The 19,653-nt window shown below is 47.5% G+C and overlaps 2 protein-coding genes across 13 annotated transcripts in view; both read left to right on the forward strand.

Moving 5' to 3' along the window:
- The first annotated feature begins 96 nt into the window (after positions 1-96).
- Positions 97-10,812, forward strand: Ing4 (inhibitor of growth family member 4). 10 transcript variants are annotated; one of them, XM_076940579.1, is made up of 8 exons: positions 97-513; positions 5,488-5,559; positions 8,428-8,594; positions 8,766-8,871; positions 9,012-9,120; positions 9,328-9,475; positions 9,721-9,782; positions 9,904-10,812. In XM_076940579.1, exons 1-8 carry the CDS (start codon positions 369-371, stop codon positions 9,941-9,943), a joined length of 849 nt encoding a protein of 282 aa, XP_076796694.1. In that variant the 5' UTR covers positions 97-368; the 3' UTR covers positions 9,944-10,812. The 10 variants fall into 10 exon arrangements, with proteins under 10 accessions (XP_076796694.1, XP_076796692.1, XP_076796695.1 ...); XM_076940577.1 differs by having other exon boundaries at positions 101-513; positions 8,766-8,880; XM_076940580.1 differs by having other exon boundaries at positions 102-513; positions 9,015-9,120.
- Positions 10,813-10,951: 139 nt separating this feature from the next.
- Acrbp (acrosin binding protein) overlaps positions 10,952-19,653 on the forward strand; it is a 28,641-nt gene continuing 19,939 nt past the window's right edge. For all 3 annotated transcript variants that reach the window (XM_076940575.1, XM_034512680.2, XM_076940576.1), the window contains exons 1-6: positions 10,952-11,602; positions 11,982-12,197; positions 12,394-12,488; positions 12,809-12,926; positions 14,765-15,242; positions 15,961-16,093. In XM_076940575.1, coding sequence (XP_076796690.1) covers positions 11,560-11,602; positions 11,982-12,197; positions 12,394-12,488; positions 12,809-12,926; positions 14,765-15,242; positions 15,961-16,093 — 1,083 coding nt within the window. In that variant the 5' untranslated portion in view covers positions 10,952-11,559. The remainder of the gene's footprint in view (positions 11,603-11,981; positions 12,198-12,393; positions 12,489-12,808; positions 12,927-14,764; positions 15,243-15,960; positions 16,094-19,653) is intronic.

The following is a 19,653-nucleotide window of genomic DNA, read 5'->3' on the forward strand; positions in this document are numbered from 1 at the left end:
ACCTGCACTACTTGTCCCCCCGCCACCCCCCCCCCCCCTTTATCCAAATTCTACTGGGCATTGTGTATATATACATAGTGTCTTGCTAGACTGCAGTGCCTAAGACCAGGTTTCCAGTGGTGGAAACCATAACCAGCTACTGGGTTTAAGACTGAAGATAATAACAAATGCAGTGAACTTCCCATGATAATAATGGATACCGTTGTACTGGACAGCATAACAAGAAACCTAAGACTTCCCACAGTCTACCTTGAAAGGATTCGGCTAATTTCCCAAGACTGCTTCATGGAGATAAAATCCTTCATACAGTACTGAAAAAATGACAATGTTCTCATATCTGAGAACTGACCAACTGTCATAACTTAGTGATGTGGGTAAATAGGCTTCCAGAACAGTACCTCAGTATACCCCATTGTTGGTTAGCTGCTTGGTGCGTTTTTCTCTCCACCGACTACAGAGAGTTTGACCACCCTCTTCTCATCCCAAGGATTGGAATCAGCACCTCCTTTGTGGGTGAATATCCATTTCCACTTTCGCTCAATGATAATGTTGTCTACTGTTCTTCTCATTGTATAGGAAAAAGTGGGCAGAGTCAATTATCCAACAGCATGCTCTTATATTAGAATGGAGTCCACATCCTGCTGCCTTGCTTTAGTATCTGCTGAGTAGTAAACTTGGGCTTTTATCGTGCCCTTCTTTATACTATTTGGGCTAAGGGAGCTAAAATTTTATCTTAAAATGCTATGTGGGGTAACTGCTGTGAAAGTTGAGGTGACACCTATTTGCAAGAATCTGTTTCCCTAAGATAGCAGCAACCTGCCAGGCTCTTGGATTTGTACAAGGGATGAGACTTTTGACTAGGGTGAAGGCTGGTGTCTATCATATACCTTGATGACCCAGTCTCTTCAGATCATGGTAATACTTCAAGTTCAAAACAAAACATAAACATGGATCTCCATAGCGCATGCCTTTAATCCCAGCATTTGTGAGGCAGAGGCAAGTAGGTCTGTGAGTTCGAGGACAGCAAGGGCTGCACAAAGAAGCTTGTAAAAAGAGTGATGAGAGGGTTAAGGGTTAAATTTGCAAAACCTGACAACTTCTGAAGAAAGCATCTGCTTCTGAGACTATTCTGCTTAAGCTGGGACTTTGATGGCCAAATTCATAAGTAAAACAAAGCAGCTCCATACCCTATTTGTTGAAAGTAGTTATTTACAGAATATAACTAGACAGAACAGATGCCCCCCATATACCAACATTCCTGTTTTGGGAGGGAAAAAAAGTGTGCTAGAGAATGCAAAATGGCGACTTCGCGTGACGTCATGCCTGTCGCAGAAACATACTCGCGCCTTCTTAAGGGCGGAAGCCAGGCAAAAGCAGCCTCGCTGTAAATGATCTTGAATAGGCGCGCAAAAACGTTCAGTGAGGGGCGGATGTATCCGGGGGCGATAGTTTAGTAAGGGCGGAAGTTCTTTCAGGTACGGAAAGGCTGTAATCCAAGAATGGTTACAGCGCCTGTGGTGCTTCAGTCACTTCCGGGGAGGATCGGAAGTTGCTTTGTTTTGCTTCAAGATGGCTGCTGGGATGTATTTGGAACATTATCTGGACAGTAAGACCCGACTGGAGAAGGGGGTCATGGGTCATAGAGTGGTGTAGAGGGGCCAGGTTGACAGACTATATGACCCCGAGGTTCTGGTAGTCTGAAGATCACAGTTGGGAAAGGGTTCCGTGGGAGGATCTATTTGAGGGTGAAGAGGGAGGGGGCGGGGCAGTGGGAATAGAGGCCTCGCTCAAGGTATGGGCGAGGGAAGGGCTTTCCCGAGGGATCAGAGCTGGATTTTAAAGGGTTAGGGGAAGCAGGAGAAGTATTTGCTGACTCAGAGTTCTTGAGAGTAGATTTTTCTTTAAGTTGTGCAGGGTCGTTATTTACTCACTGCCATTTGGAGCAGCTGCAAATATTTGACCTAATTCCTTTAGTCATTTATGTCTCAAAAGTGGCTTCTCATTAAGCTTGCTGGGTGGAATATAGCACCCACTGAGTTGGTTGCTGAAATGCTTTACTTATTAAGAAAATCCAGTTCTCAAAAAATGAAGAGTCTGACTGTCTCTTCCACCCTGTCTTTTTCTCCCCCTCCCTTCCCCCCCCCGTGTGTGTGTGTGTGTGTGTGTGTGTGTGTGTGTGTGTGTGTGTAGAGACTGGGAAGTGAGAAACAGGCTGGGATATATTAGACAGTCAGTCTTTTATGCCAAACTAAGGTATTTGCGTCTTAAAATAGAGTATTGATTTTAATAAAAGAAGGTAACTGATCAGAGATAATTGTAGCAATCCAAGCCAGAAGTGCAGACCTGGTCTTAGAGAATGACAGAAAGTGTTAGATACTAAACATGGCAAGATTGATTGAATGACTATGTGATTGAGAGAGAAGGAAAATCCAAGGTGAATTCTGCTTGGAAAATAAACTATATCATCAGCAGTGTAGGAGATTCAGGAGTAACAACAATGTATTCAATCTCTGCCTTAGAAATAGGCATAAAATCTGACAGTGAGATTATCCAGGGAAAAGCCACAGAGACAGTAAAAGACAGTGAGCTCCAGCAAACAGCATTTAAAGGACCAGATGTCAGTGCTGCCATTACAAGAAGGCCTCTGATCTAGTATTGGCAATGTAGGAGGAACTAAGTTACTTGAAAGAGAAAGCAATACCAACTGCCTCAGACAAAAGATGAGTCATTTTGATTTGGTAATCTGTTCGTTACTAGTAATCCTGGTGAACTTGTGTTCACAGACGTAAGTTCAAGCAGTAGAGGCACCTTGTTTTGTTTTTTAGACCGTGTCTAATACAGCCCAGGTTGACCTTGAACTGGATACATAGCTGACTATGACATCGACCTCCAGAACCTCCTTCCTTCTCCCCAATGCACCAAGCCTTGTTTAGTAGAAACCATTTTTACATTTGAGTTAGATTCCCCTAAACACAAGTTTGGGTAGCACATGCCTTTAATCACAGCATTGCAAAGATCTTGGTGAGTTTGTAACCAGCCTGGTATTATATAGTGAAATCTAGGCCAACCAGGGCTACATAATGAGACCTTGTCTTTATATTTATTTAGGAGATGACATTAGAGCACTCGCCTAACAGAGGAAAGCCCCTGGGATTGAAGTTCAGTCTTCACCACCAAAGAGGAAAATCTGAGGTTAAGCTGTGTAAAGAGATTTTGCTTTTATGGAGCTTAACTAGCCAGGCGTTTATTCAGTTATTTACTTGATACTTTCTGTACACAAGGCAATTCTAAACATGAGGGAAATCTAAAATTGATCCAGGCATATGTCTGTCCTGGAAGGTTAAGGAGACAGACCCAAAGTAACTGTATTAATTCTTTAGTTATGGTTGGATAAATACTAAAAATACCAGCTAGATTATCCTGACAGCCTATCTATGTAAGGCATCTGTATTGGTCTGGGAAAGTCCAGTTCTGACACTGAACTTCGGCGAATGAACAGAAGTGGAGTAGGGGAGCAGGTATGGTGTGGGTGGGGTGAGGAAGACAGGACTCCCGGGAAGTGTGGGGTGCTTAGAAGGCCAGTGTGTCGGCAGATCCAGCAGAAAGATGGCAAGGCTGAGTGAGCTAAGCCAGGTTGAAAGTGTGGAACACAGCCGTAAGTCCTGGAATGTTAGAGCATGCATGATGAGCACTGAAGTTGAGAGCAAAGAAGAGCAGAAGCTGAAAGAGAGAAAGCTGGTTTGTAGAGTAAGGTTGCCAAAGAGGAGGAGGTCAGACGCTTGCAGACATGGGAGGTTAGCTGAAAAAGAGGGGCGGCCCTTCTCTTTAAAAAAAAAAAAAAAGGCGAATGAATCCTGTCACAGATAAATCCCTCATTTCAGGGCTGTGCGTGTAGCTTAATTGATAGAATCCCTACCAGGCATGCAGGACACTAGGCATGCAGGACGCCCTGGGCTTGATCGCCAACGCTGTATACAGCTAGCATATTGACACTGTTAGGACCTAACACTTGAGAAGAATCAGAAATTCATTGTTGGTCATTCTTGGCTACAAAGCAAGTTTGAGGCCAGCCTGGGCTACAGAGACCCTTACACTCACACACAATCACACAATTTCAAATGAGGGGAAAACTGAACCATACTTCATTTTTTAAATACTGAATTACAGTTTAGAAAAGTATTTTAATTAATTTTTGATTAACTATGCATCCTTGGGAATGTTGTCTCTGTGTGTGTGTATACATGTCCCCTTATAACTCAGAAACACTGTATCCCCCGAGCTGGAGTTACAGGTACTTGTGAGCCACTCAGTATGGGTGCAGGGAACCGAACTCTGGTCCCTGGAAGAGCACTAGTGTGCCTCTTGGCTGAGCATCTCTCCAGGCCCTGAACTTTACTTTTGTCTATTTTTCTGTTCCTTGTTTTGCCTTTTAAAACAATATCTTATGTAACTAGGTGGCTTCAAACTCCCTGTGTGGCTGAGACTGATGTGAGTTCATAATCCCCCTGCCTCCTACTGCTATTTCCAGCTTGAACTTCATTTTCAAAGGAACTGTCGGGCTAGGCATATAGACCAGTGGCAGCACACTTGCCTAGCATACTCAAAGCCCTGGATTCCATCCGCAGCATCACAGAAATAATAAATAAATAAAAAAGGTTAAATAATAATAATATAAAAAGACAGCTGCGGGAGGAGAGGAGGAGCTAGGTGACAAGGGGGGACAGGAGGAGAGGAGGAGCTAGGTGACAAGGGGGGACAGGAGGAGGAGGAGCTAGGTGACAAGGGAGGGACAGGAGGAGAGGAGGAGCTAGGTGACAAGGGACAGGAGGAAAGGAGGAGCTAGGTGATGGGGTGGGGGAGTGGGGGGGGAACAGGAGAGGAGGAGCTAGGTGACAAGGGGGGACAGGAGGAAAGGAGGAGCTAGGTGATGGGGGGACAGGAGAGGAGGAGCTAGGTGACAAGGGGGGACAGGAGGAAAGGAGGAGCTAGGTGATGGGGGGGACAGGAGAGGAGGAGCTAGGTGACAAGGGGGGACAGGAGGAAAGGAGGAGCTAGGTGACAAGGGGGGGACAGGAGGAGAGGAGGAGCTAGGTGACAAGGGCGGGAGGAACATGGAGGCGGCTGTTCAAGTGTCTCCACCAGTCAAAGATAGTTGATATATCTAGATTGGGTATTGGGTTACACTTCTAATTGTATGGGCATCTTGTTATTGAGCATTACCAAACTTATAAAGTCTTTGACTAACATTTAAAAAATTGTAGAAAAGCAAAAAGGAGAAGCGGGGATGGGATAGGGGTTTTCTAGGGAGGGGAAATGGGGAAAAGGGATGGCATCTGAAATGTAAATAAAATATCCAATAAAAATTTTCACATCTCAAAATAAAAAAAAAAAAAAAAAGACAGCTGCAGCAAGCTGAGGTGTAGCTTAGTGGTAGAGCACTTGCCAAGACTTCCATGTAGTCCGGTAACTATTTCTGTCTCTTCCCAGGTATTGAAAACCTCCCATTTGAATTACAGAGAAACTTTCAGCTCATGAGGGACCTAGACCAAAGGACAGAGGGTACGTACAGAATAACAGGCTTTTGTTGATCAGTATGTGTTTTTCTTCTGCTGCCACACCTTCTGGTGAACTGTGACTTATTTGGGGGGAGGGTGGTGTATGCATGTATGTGTGAATGTACATACGTATGTATGTATGTATGTTAGCCTATGTGTATATCTGTGTATCATGTGTGTGCCTAGTATGCAAAGAGACCAGCAGACAGTATCAGATCTCCTAGATCTGGAGCTAAAGGTGGTTGTGAGGCACCATGTGGGTACTGGGATCCAAGCCCAAGTCCTCTGCAGGAACAGCCAGTGCTCTTAACCGCTGAGCCACCTCTCCAGCCTGACTTGAGAATTCTTAAAAGAAGATAATGGCCATCCTCTTTTCTACTTTTCCACATCAAATGAATTACTGAGACGATGCTTCAAGAATTCAGTGATGCGCCGGGCGGTGGTGGCACACGCCTTTAATCCCAGCACTTGGGAGGCAGAGACAGGAGGATTTCTGAGTTCGAGGCCAGCCTGGTCTACAGAGTGAGTTCCAGGACAGCCAGGGCTACACAGAGAAACCCTGGCTCGAAAAACCAAAAAAAAAAAAAAAAAAAAAAAAAAAAAAAGAATTCAGTGATGCTGAGCTGGCCGAACAGTCAGTGGGTAAAGTGTTTGCTACCAGGCCTGATGACCTAAGTTTGATCCCCAGGACCCACAGTAGAAGGAGAAAACCTCCTGGAAATTGGTTCTGTGACCACAACAAGTGGGTCACTGTACACATTCATCCACACACAAACAAATTATGCACAAAATAAATAAGGTTCAGAGGTGTTACGATTTTTGTACCTTCTTCCTCAAGAATTGAAGATACCAAGCCTAGACATTTCTCCTGGTTTTGTCTGTTGCTTTTGCGTGAGAAGCACGAGTTATACTTCATTGCAGTGTTTGCTATCCCCAAATACACAGCTCCTGAGACTACATACAACTGCATGGCTGGCTGCTGGGAACTTGCTGAGAAGCTAGTAAAAAGAAAGGGCAAGGCACGGTAGCATAGGCAGGTAGATCTTGGTGAGTTTGAGGCCAGTCTGGTCTACACACTGAGTTTCAGGCCAGCGAGGGCTATATAGCAGGACCCTGTTGTGGGGAAAAGGGAAAAAAAAATTCTGAGGTCATCCTTAGGTACATACCCAGAGTTTGAGGTCTGCCTTAGCTACATAAGACCTTTTCTCAAAACAAAACAAAACAAACAAACAAAAAGAAATAGAACTAACCAATAATAATAAAAGTGAAAGGAAGAAAACATCAGGAGTACTGTACTGTGTTCCTCAACTCGGACACATTAGATGCCTCTCAGTCCTTGGATGCGGAGTTGATCTGGCTCTACTGAGGTATCCACTGGGAACCCAAGGAAGGCTGCACTGCAGTGCTCAGGTTGCTCTGCTCCTGATCTAAGGCTCATTTTGAAGGTGTCCTCATACCTACTGAAGGATGTACAAGTCTCAAGTTCCATCCTATGTAGCCCTGTTCAAAGAAGTAACAGGCTAGGATGTGAAGCCATGACTCAAGTTGCTCCGGCTAAGTGTCTTCGTAGGTATCACCTACCACCATGGACATCTGCCCCTGACAGCTGTCTGCGAGATGGTAAATCAGTTGGATTCTTTGCAGTGCCATTGTAACTCTTGATTCTATGTACAGAGTCCAGTTGGAAATTACAGAATTGTATACTTTTTCCATTTCTTCTAAAGGCCTGGGATAGCATGTTCCCAGGTGTTCCCACTCCCTGGTGCTACACTGGGTTACAGTTGGCCTTTTGCCTCTTCCCATTGTCATTTTATGACCCCTACATAATGTTAGGGGGTAGAGATCTTGAAGTCATTGTTCTGGGACATCACCAGCCCCCTAGTATTAAGGTGTTTTGAGCAGTATCTAAGGTGTACAAATAAACAGAAAAAGAAAATGACAAGAATTGTGAGCAAGTTACAATCGATGAACAATGTAAGATGAGCAAACTGGATGTGGTGGCTCACACCTGGAATCTCAGCATTCAGGAGGCTGAGGCAGGAGGATTTGCTTCTGTTTGAGGTCAGCCTGGACTATATAGTAAGTTCTAAGACATCTGGAGCTACAGAGTGAAACTTGGTACTCAGAAAATGGAAAGAAAAAAGTAGGGTGAACCAGAAGGATGGAGAAGCAGCATTCCTTGAAGGAATTTGGACCTAACATTAAAATTTCAGACCCTGCACTCTGGCTACTTAGGCAGGAATATCATAAATTCAAGGCCAACTTGGGTAAGACCCTATCTCAAAAGAGAGAGAGAGAGACCTGGAGGCCAGCATCCCCGTGAGTGACACAGCCTGGTTTGTAGGAGTCAGGGCAGGGCTGTTTGGAGATGCTATTAAGAAAGAAGATGGCCTTTGGAACGGAACTCAGGAGGCAGACAGCAAACAAGCCCTGAAGAGAAGCATCTTGAAACATCGTCACAAGTGCGCTTCATGTTAACATGCTTGCAGAGAATTCCACAGTACCTTTGCAATAGACTCAGTTCTAACTGTGGCAGCCATGTGTTCTGTACCTTGAAGGTACTTTAAGACAGACTCAGCCAGGCATGGTGGCACATGCTTATCCCAGTGTTAGGAAATCTAAGGCAGGAGGATACCCCAAGTTCAAGGCCAGGCTAAGCTACATACAGACAGTGTCTCAAAACAAACCAAAAAAGGCCCAAATACTTTGAGTGTGTTCCATTTCCTGACTGCGAGCATAATACCAGTGAATGTTCAGTTCAGTTCGTTTGGAAGGTTTTGATGCCAATGGAAAAGGGCCAAGGAACAAGAGGAAGAAGTCTGTTTCATCTAGCCACCGGGGCCGTTGTGACCCAGGCCTGTCTCTGTTGTAGACCTGAAGGCTGAAATTGACAAGTTGGCCACTGAATATATGAGTAGCGCCCGCAGCCTGAGCTCCGAGGAAAAGTTGGCCCTTCTCAGACAGATCCAGGAGGCCTATGGCAAGTGCAAGGAATTTGGTGACGACAAGGTGCAGCTGGCCATGCAGACATATGAAATGGTATGGCCCTGTTCATGGCTTTCCACCTATCTCCCATCCAGTCCTCAGGGTCCTAGACCCCGCCTTCAGCTGTGTTGGGGTCTGTGTTGGGTCTGGGAGACCATCAGTCTACCTTAGCTGTTTTCTTTCATCAGAACCAGCCTTGGACCTCTTCCCATGCTTCCCCCACAGGTGGACAAACACATTCGACGGCTGGACACAGACCTGGCCCGTTTTGAGGCTGATCTGAAGGAAAAACAGATCGAGTCAAGCGACTATGACAGCTCTTCCAGCAAAGGCAAAAAGAGTGAGGAGGGGCGGGGCTGTGAGCTGAGGGAGAAGAGGCCAACTCCAGCTGTGAGGGAGCACTGCCTGGATCAGGAACACAGGACTTAACTGATCTTTCTGTCTGCCTTCCGGCTTACCCTTTCTTCCTAGAAGGCCGGACCCAAAAGGAGAAAAAAGCTGCCCGCGCCCGTTCCAAAGGGAAAAACTCAGATGAAGAAGCCCCCAAGGCTGCCCAGAAGAAGTTAAAACTTGTGCGCACGTGAGTATGCCAAAGGACACCCCCTTCCCAGCCAGCCCTGCCTCTCGCCACTTTCCCTGTCTCCTGTGCCAGTAACTCTGTCACTGTGGTGTCTGCTGGATGGAGAAGCCGCCACACATCATTTGCCTCACCACGATCTGTCGCCTCAGAGCACAGGCTGTAGCCTCCCTTCCTGCAGGTGACATTTGTCTTCCTCTTGGCATGCAGAAGTCCTGAGTATGGGATGCCCTCAGTGACGTTTGGCAGTGTCCACCCCTCTGATGTGTTGGACATGCCTGTGGATCCCAACGAACCCACATACTGCCTTTGTCACCAGGTCTCCTATGGAGAGATGATCGGCTGTGACAACCCAGATGTGAGAACCATTTGCCTCAAACTGGGGGAGGAGTTCTGAGGGGCATGAGGGCAGGAATAAAAGGGGGAGGTGACTCGGTTGAAGAGAGGGATGCAGAATGGGATGGTGGTCGGACTAGGTTGCTTGGGACTTCAGAAAGTTTCTAAACTGGAATAAAGGGCACCTCTCAGGAGTTCTCAGGTGGCCCTTCCCTCCACCCTACTTAGGTCCCTCCCTGATGACTGTGTTCCATCTTCCTTTTCCAGTGTTCCATTGAGTGGTTCCACTTTGCCTGTGTGGGGCTGACAACCAAGCCTCGAGGGAAATGGTGAGTGACAGCTGTGGCAGGAGCTGGCTGGGCTGTCCCAACACCCAGTGTGAGAGCGAGCACCCAGGCTTCTCTTACTTTCTGCTTGCCTTACTCTTCTCTCCTCCATGCTGGGTTTTAGGTTTTGCCCACGCTGCTCCCAAGAACGCAAGAAGAAGTAGGTTTCCATGGATTCCATCACAGACTTCTTCAGAATCCCCCTGACCTGGGCTAATGAAGAGAGAGGAATGCCTGTGCTGGGGATGGGGGTGGGGGGTCCAGGGAGATGTGGCAGTGCAGTACTGTCATCCCTTCTCCCTTCTCCCCACTCGGTGCTGAGGCTGCATCCAAACCTCAGTAAAGGAGGGTGACACAGCCACTGATGGCAGGTGGCCTCTTTCCACCCCTCCCACAGAGGGAAGTAATCCCACTCACTGTCCTTTTGCCTCCGTAGTGAGGTTGGTGCTGTATTTCAGAGGGAGGGTCCTCTTCATTCCCCTTGCTTTGACTTAAGGACTGGGGCAGTGGAGTGGGGCACTTTCCCAGTCCCCTCAATCCTCCTTCCCCAATTGGGAGCTAGGTAGGACAGACTGCCTTCTCCAAGCTCTTCCTTTTCTCCGTGGGGAGGGATCTTCTAGGTCATTTGGGCTGTGACCTAGTTGAGTGGTTACCCCAACCTTGATGGCCCGGGATTTATGCTGTCTTTGAATGGGAGAGGGGCAGGGTGGAAGGCAGATCACTCACATGTAAAAGGAGTTGGGGAGGTAAATAAAAGCTATCCATGCTAGCCTGCTGTGTTTATTGTAGAGACTGTTTACGTGTATGTGGTAAGCATTCTTTTTGCATCCTCTGGATTGGATGAGAGGCAGGAGGATGGCTTGCCAGAAATAGGACAAGACATAAAATCCAAAATGGTCCTTGTCCTGAGGTATCCACAGCTTCTACACCTGGAGGGGTGCCTTGCATCGGGGGACTCAGAACTTTGTAATTACGTATATGCTCTCCATGAAACACCTTTAACCCAATTCCAATAAATCATGTATTTGCTTTATATGTGTGTGCTGTGATAGTATTAGTTGATTTCCCCTTTTAAATACAAATAGATACAAAACAGGTACTTTCTTCCCATCTCCCAGTGAATTGTGTTGGTTGCCTCCCTCCTGGAACAGTATCCCTTGGACCACCCTTACCTGTCTGTTCGCCTCGGTCAGCCATACGTTCATTTTAACCTCGGGCCTGTTTCTTAACTAAGAAGTGTTGTCCCTAGTTCTTCCCCGGCCCTGCCTTCATTTCAGACGTTCCAGCCCTGTTGCCACAGTGCTGCCTATACTCAACAGCCAGGTCTCCATACAACCGCGGACACTGCTTCCCGAGGCCCGCCATCTTTGTCTGAAGAAGGGTGATAGATAGTACACACCTCCCGGGTCTAGGGGCTAAGGGGCAGGAAGTAGCACTTAGACCTGGGGTTATAGCTCTGTGGTAGGAGAAGGGGATCTTAGGTTCATTTCCCCTCAGCACAAAAATAAATTTGAAGAAAGTGGTACCGAGTAATAGAGGTCCTACGCTGTTGAAGACGCCGGGAAGGGCTGCTGTAGCCTGTGGCTTCTGACTTCGGTCCTTGGCTGGCTACTGGTGCAGCTTAGAGGAGTTCACCTCGTGGCTGGCCCCGCCCTCACCTTTTGTGACGTAGGAGCCCCGCCTCCTGCCTTCGTGCTAGCAGCCCGAGACCCACGCTCTCCGAGGCTTGGCCCGTTGGAGGTCGCTTTGTTGTGAAAACGCGGGTGGATCTTCCCAGGCCATGATGAAACTAGCTGCTGGCTTCCTTCTGATGCTTCTGGAAGGTGAGAGGCTACGCTTGGCCGGTTGGAAGCTGCTGTGGTCTGAAACCGTGATGGGTCTTTCCTAGGGCTCCCTTATGCTCCTGAAGGACCCTGTCCCCTGAGCTCCCTTTCTTAAGGGTTCTGAGACGGCTGTCTCCGGGTGGTTGAGTTGGACCTGATACAAGCTTGGGAGAGGTTGGTCTTTTATCTGTTTTCCCTAGAAGCCTTCCACTAGTCAGGCATCACCCAAGACACACACACAACACACACAAATACACCAGTTCTTAGTTCATTGATGGGGATTGGGCGTGGAGGGGTTACTCCAAGTCTGGGTCTGACCACTGGACCCGGAGTGCATTGTGGGCTAAGGTCCATTCTTATCTGTCCCCCTACCCTGCAGTGCTGCTCCTGCCTGAAACACCTCTTTCAGCTGAGGAATCTTCAGCCTCCACTCCAGGCAGCCCTCTCTCATCCACTGAATATGAACGCTTCTTCGCCCTGCTGACCCCAACCTGGAAGGCAGAGACCACCTGCCGCCTCCGTGCAACCCACGGCTGCCGGAACCCCACTCTTGTCCAGTTGGATCAATATGAAAACCACGGATTGGTACCAGATGGTGAGGGCCAGACCAGTGGGAAAACATAGGCGTCCTGAGGTCACCTAGGCTCAGGGCAAAAGCTTCGTGCTCATATGAGAGTCAGGAGAAGGAGATAGCTGGCGGCTCACCCCAGAACCTGTTCTCATTCTTGGAGACCTTGACTCAGCCCTGGCCTTCCTGTAACCAGCCTCTCCATGGGCGCTGTCCTCCTCAGGTGCCGTCTGCTCTGACCTCCCATACGCTTCCTGGTTTGAGTCCTTCTGCCAGTTTACTCAGTATCGTTGCGCCAACCATGTCTACTATGCCAAGGTGAGAAAGGTTGGATCTGGTGATCCAGGGCCAAGGGAGCACTGTGGGGGTAGGAAGTTGAGGAAGGTCGTCATTTTAGTGCACGCTCCCTTTCAGTTTGCCAAGGCGAGCATCGTCCCACCTTGGGTGTTCATTCCGGCTGAGCCCTCATTACTCTGAGTGAAGGAAAGAAGAGAGATGGGGAAAGGCAGTCGTTATGCCCTTCCACTGCCTCCAAAGGGTCCATGCATGGGAACGGATGGAAGGGGACTGAGGAACCTGCTGGGGCAGGAGTGGCTGCTCTTTGGAAAAAGCATTCCATTTCCCTTCTTTCCTTGCAGAGGGTCCGGTGCTCCCAGCCAGTCTCCATCCTCTCCCCCAACACGCTCAAGGAGGTGGAGTCCTCAGCAGAAGTTTTTCCCACTTCCATGACCACCCCCATGGTGTCCCATGCCACAGGTGAGACCTCCCAGAGTGGGAACCGCAGTCCCCAGCCCTGGCTTGGCAGCACACAACAGTCTGCAGCTCCAGTCCTGGGAGATCCAACGTCCCCTTCTGGCCTCCACGGGCACTGCATGAAGTGGTGCACTGGTATCTATTCAGGCAAAATACCTATCCGCGTAAAATGAAAATAAAAATAAAAGCCCTCTGGGCCGTTTGTAAATTGATATCTTCATTTTGGAGAGTATTTGGACTGGGAGTGTAGCTCAATGGTAGAACGTGTGCTTATGTTCTATGCATGCATTCTATACATGAGGCTCTGGGTTTGATTCCTAGGTCCCCCACATTCTAATAGAAGGTGTGAGTTGCTAGTTCTTTAGAATACATGGTGTTCTCTAGGTGAGATGATAAAAGGTAGCATTTGTTCTAGGAGTTAGGGAACGGGTATCCTTGTAAGAAGGTGACACATACCACCAGCATCTGTTATGGCAATATCCTTGTTTGTACATAATGTGTTCAGTATGTATGTATGTATGTTTGTGCATGTGTGTGTGCATGTATGTGTGCATGTATCTGTGGAGATTCGAGGTCAACACTGGGTGTTTTCCTCAGTTACGATATTTATTTATTTTGAGACAGGGCATGACTCTGAAGTCCTAGCTGGCCTATGGCTAGGCTAGGCTATCACTGTGGCCTATGAACTCACTATCTAGAACATACAAAGACCTGCCTCTTTCTCCAAAGTGCTGGTATTAAACGCATATACCCCTACACCCAGCTTAGACCACCTTATTTTTTGAGACTGGGTCTTTCGATAAACTTGGAGCTGGGCTGGAGAGATGGCTCAGTGATTAAAAGCAAGCACTGACCGCTCTTCCAGAGGACAGGGGTTCAATTCCCAGCAACCACATGGCAGCTCACAGCTGTCTGTGACAGACAGTTGTAGATGATTCAACACCCTCACACAAACATACATGCAGATAAAACAGCAATGCACGTAAAATAAAAATAAAAATATCCAAAAAATAAAAAAGCTAGACACAGGACTAGAGAGACAGGACTCAGCAGTTAGGAGCACTGACTGGTCTTCCAGAGGTCCTGAATTCAATTCCCAGGAACCACACGGTAGCTCACAACCATCTGTAATGGGATCTGAGGCTCTTTTCTGGTCTCTGGTGTGTCTGAAGACAGCGACAGTGTACTCACGTACAAAAACAACAACAAAAAGACACATAAAAACAGAAAGGAAAAATAAAAAAGAAACTCAGAGCTGCTGAGTGTGGTGGCACGGGCCATTAGTCCTAGAACACAGGAAGCAGAGGGAACTCTGAGTTCCAGACTAGCCAAGACCTTGTCTCAAAAAAAAAAAAAAAAAAAAAAAAAAAAAAAAAAAAGAATAATAATAATAATAATAGAAAGAAATCTGGAACTCACTGGTGAGCCAGTAAACACTCAGCAGCATCCTGCCTCCACCTCCCAAGCGAGATGATAAACACATTACCACACCCAGCTTTTATGTAGATATTAAGGGCCGAACTCAGACCTCCACACTTGGCAAGTACTTTAGCAACTGAGCTGTCTCCCCAGCCCCAATTTCTTGATCCAGAATAATACAAACAAACAAAACAAACAAAAAGCTGGTGTTGACATGGCTTCATGTAGTTCCAGCCTCAGGCTCAGTGTGTTGCTGAGCTGGTCAGACTTGAAGTCCCGATCCTCCTGTCTACCTCCCAGCGGCCGAGCGTCCCTGGTCCGTACCTTCACAGCTGCGTAGGTAGATGTGCTTTCTCCAGGAGATGCAAGTCTGATCCCTTCTTTCTCTTCTCTCTCCTGGTCCCTCCTAAACCTTGCTGCAGCCACAGAACACCAGGCTTTCCAGCCCTGGCCGGAGAGGCTCAACAACAATGTGGAGGAACTGCTGCAGTCGTCCCTGTCCCTGGGAGGCAAGGAGCAACAGAGTAGCCGGAGGCCAGGCCAGGAGCAGCACAAGCAGGAGCAGATCCAAGAACATAGGCTAGAAGAAGCGCAGGAGCAAGAAGAGCAGGAAGAGGAGGAGGAGGAGGAGGAAGAAGAGGAGGAGGAAGCAAAACAGGAAGAGGGTCAGGGGACAGAGGAGGCTCTGGAGTCAGCATCCAGGCTGCAGTCAGTCTCGGAGCCCAAGTTTCAATCCGAGTCACTGTCTTCCAACCCCTCCTTCTTCACTCCCCGGGTCCGAGAGGTGGAGTCTGCTCCATTGATGATGGAGAATATCCAGGAGCTCATCCGATCTGCCCAGGAAATGGACGAAATGAACAAACTGTACGATGATTCCTGGAGAAGCCAGAGCACGGGCAGGTACAGGAAATTGTGACTTCTTCATGGGCCCTGCCATCCCTGCTGCCTTCTTTGGAAATGCGAAGCCCACTTAACCAGCTCTGGTCTCCAGACCCACTCAGATCTGCTGAGCCTTCAAGCACAGCTAGCCATGGCGAGCCCCTCCTGTTCTGTGCCCATCCTTGTTTTAAGCCTCACCCTGGGTTCTGGTCTTCTCGCTGGCCTTGATCAGCACTAAAGCCTTCAGAAAGTTATTTCTTCATCTTGTTGTTGTTGTTCTTTAATTCTAATTTTACTTAGGTGTATATGTGTATGACTCTGTGAGTGTGAGAGAGTGTGGGTGTGTGGGTGTGTGTGTGTGTGTAGGTACATGTGTGCAGGAGTCCGAGGAGGCCACAAGAGGGCGCCGGATCCCCTGGGACTACAAGAAATGAGTGGTTGTGAGCTGGAAGAGTGGGTGCTGGGGACCAAACTTGGGTCTTCTGGAAGAGCAACAGGTGCCCCTAACCGCTGAGCCATCTCTCCAGTCACTGTTTCTCCATTTTTGACTTTGGCACCTCTTATAAAAGTAGGCAGTTGGTCCAAGGTCCTCTCAGGCTCCAGGATAGAGACCCTCTGCCAAGCATACTGAATAGTGCATATGACCAAGACCAAGTGTTCAGCGGAGGGGAAGAGTGGATGTGGTTTTCTGCCCCAGCCCTCTAGCCCATCCCCACCAGTCTGTACTGTCTTCTTGCAGCCTCCAGCAGCTGCCCCACACGGAGACCCTGATGGTGCTATGCTATTCCATTATGGAGAATACCTGCACCATGACTCCCACAGCCAAGGCCTGGAGCTACATGGAGGAGGAGATCCTTGGCTTCGGGGATTCGGTATGTCCACCATGTTATTTAATGGACATCCCATGGGCCTGGCACTGTGTGAGCCATGGGTGAGGGGGCTGGGCAAAGAAAGCATGAGACCTGGTTGAGGTTCCTTGGAAGGACATCTATGGTAGAGGAAGGCTTAAGACCTAGTCTGGAAGCCAGTCTGGTCTGGAATGCATCCGTCAGCTCTTCAAATTCGTTGTTAGGCTGTAAGCCATCCCTTGAATCCTCTTTAGCACTTCAGTACCCAGCTGTGCCTTAGACTCAGCTCTGTTTCTTTCTAAAAGGTTCCTAGAACCCATTCCTGTTGAGTCTGGTCATGTGGGCTGTAGTCTCAGCTCCTTGGGAGGCTGAAGCAAAGGAGTCACAAGTTTACTCTGAAATGGGCAGCAGAATGAGATCAACTTAGGGAAACCCACGAACAAAAAAAGGGGGGGGGAAGTAAACAGAGGGTCGAGGATGAAGCTCAGTGGTTAGGGTACTTGCCTAGCACACAGAAGACCCTACGTTCAATCCCCAGTACCAAAAATCAATATATAACGGAAACCACTTATATTAGGATATACCTAGAAAGACAGAACTGATTGAATGAATATATATTAGATTTGCTTACATGATACAGTCTGTATGGCCCAACAATCGCTGGAGAGGTTGACAAATCTGGTAGTTGCTTAATCTGTGGGGCTGGATGTCCCAGCAGTCCCAACCTGGCACTGAAAGACTGAGGATTCCTGGAGAGCTGCTGGTCTTCAGTCTACACTGGAAGCCAAACAAGCCAGTTCTCATATCAGTGAAGGAATGCCGCACCAATATGATAGACGGACTTGCCAGCAAGCGTGAAAGCAAGCAGGCAAAAAGCAAAGCTTCCTTCTTCCATCTCGCTTTGATCTGGGGCACTACTGAAATGTGCTGCCCACATTAGGATCAGTCTCCCCTTCAAATAATCTGGTCAAGAAAAAATCCCTCACAGGAGATCCCAGTGGCTTGTTTTTAGTCGGTTTCAAATCCAGTCAAGTTGACAACCAAGATTAACCATCAGACATTCACCCCTTGTCAGTTGACATCCAACCATAGCTCTTTATGTCGTGCTTCATTTCCAGATGAAAACAATGACAAGATTATAACTCTGCCTACACGTGATACAGCTGCCCCACATATAGCTAAACACTATTTAAGAAGAGGTGGCAAAATGCCTGGAGGAATGCTTAAGTCTTTCTGTGTCCCATAATTTACATATGATAATATATACTTATAACACTTAAGCACTGATAGTATCTCAATGGATGTTACATTACATGATAAAGAAATAGAGGAAAGAAAACACAGATATCTGCTTAATGTAGGTGTGTCTGCACAAACATGTTCTTAACAAACTAGTTCAGGAGCACTCAAGTCAGGCATGATCCTCATTTCTGTGACTGGTCACAAGGCCATTGCAGATTTTACCTTCTTCTGTTCATCCCGTAATTTTCTCCCTTCAGGAAGCACCTGGGAAAGCCTTGGCTCTCCCCACAGAGGGGATAATTCATTTCTTTATCTCTGAAGAGTCTGGACCCTTTGTCATCCTGCCTGGATTAGGTTGTAGTTCCCCATTGACCTTAATCACAAGTCATGGTAACACTGAGAGATGCTCTAAAGCAGTGGTTCTCAATGTGTGGGTTGTGACCCCTCTGGGGGTTGCATATTATACCCCGTGTATCAGATATTTACATTATGATTCATAAATAGTAGCAAAATTATTATTATGAAGTAGCAATGAAAATAATTTTATGGTTGAGAGTCACCACAACATGAGGAACATAAAGGGTCCCGGCATTAGGAAGGTTGGGAGCCATTGCCCTAGAGGATCTCTGCCATCCAGACGTAATCTTATCTCCATTTCGAAGTCTTCCCTTGGTAGTCGATCAATCATCCTCCTAACAATTAACCCTTTCTCAGCCCGATGACTTGTGTCATGAGCCCAAAGTGGCCAAGGGGAGGTCTTAGCTTTCAATTAAGTGGGATGTTTATTGTGACTCCTGGCAAGAGTGCTGGCCCTTGTGGAACCAAAACTTCTAGTCTAGCCAAGCATGAAGTCCAAGGAACAGGATGAAAATCTGTTCCTAGGCATCGCAGAGGTGACAGTGAGGGGTTCTACCTTGGTTTCCACTCCTTCAGCTCTGGACCATGAATTCTGGCTATAGAAAAAAAAAATACTGGAGGTATATTGGAGTTTGATTCAGAAAATATACAGTCTTCTGGAAAACAGTACCCCATCCCTCTCGGCCACTACCATCTAATTGATGTTGTTACTGTCTTTAAAAAACCAAATCCAGGAGCTGGAGCGATGGCTCAGAGGTTCAGAGTACTGACTGCCCTTCCAAAGGACCCGGGTTTAATTCTAAACACCCATATGGTGGTTCATAACCATCTGCAACTCCAGTTCCACTACATGAGGAACGGGAGGGAGGGATCCTACACCCTCTTCTGGCCTCCAAGAGCACCAGGCACACAAGTGGTCAACAGAGAGACATACATGCACACAGAACACCCATACACACAAACAAAATTTCAAAGGGAAAAAGTCTATTTCACCGTTTGATCAAGCCAGCTGCTCCAGAGTAGTGGGAGACATGGTGAGGCCAGTGGATTCCATGAGTGCAGGTCCACTGGCCACTTGCTGGGCTGAGAAGTGACAAGTTCCTTGATTAGGAGCTGATGGAATCCACCACAATGGTGGATAAGGCATTCTGTACGTCCCTGGGTGATGATGCAAGACAGGAAAGTCCATAGGGATTCAGGTAAGGAAAACACATTGTACTTCCTCAGCACCACCTACCATGAGGTCACCTGGGAGACCAGCGCCATAGTCTGTACCAGGGTTCTCTAGATGATCAGACCCGAGAGTGAAGGTTTATTAGATTGGGTAGTCCAGCCATGGTAGTAGTTCAGTCCATGAGCCGCGCTGTCTCAGCTGTCCCAGCCAGGCATTGGAGCATGGAGGGTTCCTGGGGAGCAGCTGGTCTTCAGTCTGTGTTGGAAGTCCAAAGAAGTGGGTTCTAATATCAGTGAGGGGATGCAGCATTGACAGCAGCGGAGTGGATAGACTTGCCCGCACGAGTGAAGCAAGCAGGCAAAGAAACACAGCTTCCTTTTTATCTGCACTACCATCTGATATTTAGGGTGAGTCTTCCCTCTTGAAATAAGCTGGTCAAGGAAATCCCTCACAGGAATGCCCCGTTGGCCTTCCTTTTAGTTGATTCCAGCTGCGATCTAGTTGACAATCAAGACAGCCATCACAGCACTTGGAGGGATCTGTAAAACGATTCCAACTCCAACATTTCTCTCACACTTAGCAAGTCTATTCCCAGAAAGGTATTTATATTTTGGGATTTTTTTTTTTTTTAATTTTGGGACAGTTTCCTTGTGTAGCCTTGGCCAACCTGGAACTCTATACACCAGGCTGGCCTCCAACTCACCGAGATCTGCCTGCCTCTGCCTCCTGAGTGCTGGGATTAAAGTGTCACCACAATCACCAGCTGCAAGATATACTTTTAAGTGTTCTTTTGTTGTCATTGTCTGAGCCA

This window comes from Arvicanthis niloticus, chromosome 9 (genome assembly GCF_011762505.2).
Source record: "Arvicanthis niloticus isolate mArvNil1 chromosome 9, mArvNil1.pat.X, whole genome shotgun sequence".
Classification (NCBI taxonomy): Eukaryota; Metazoa; Chordata; class Mammalia; order Rodentia; family Muridae; genus Arvicanthis; species Arvicanthis niloticus.

Excerpts from the sequence above, each read along its gene's own strand:
- Ing4 (XM_076940577.1), top strand. The coding sequence starts at position 369 with ATGTGGGTAAATAGGCTTCCAGAACAGTACCTCAGTATACCCCATTGT. Across the intron at positions 8,881-9,011 it reads TTCCAGCAAAGGCAAAAAGA|AAGGCCGGACCCAAAAGGAG; the intron begins GTGAGGAGGGGC and ends CTTTCTTCCTAG. Across the intron at positions 9,783-9,903 it reads ACCAAGCCTCGAGGGAAATG|GTTTTGCCCACGCTGCTCCC; the intron begins GTGAGTGACAGC and ends GCTGGGTTTTAG.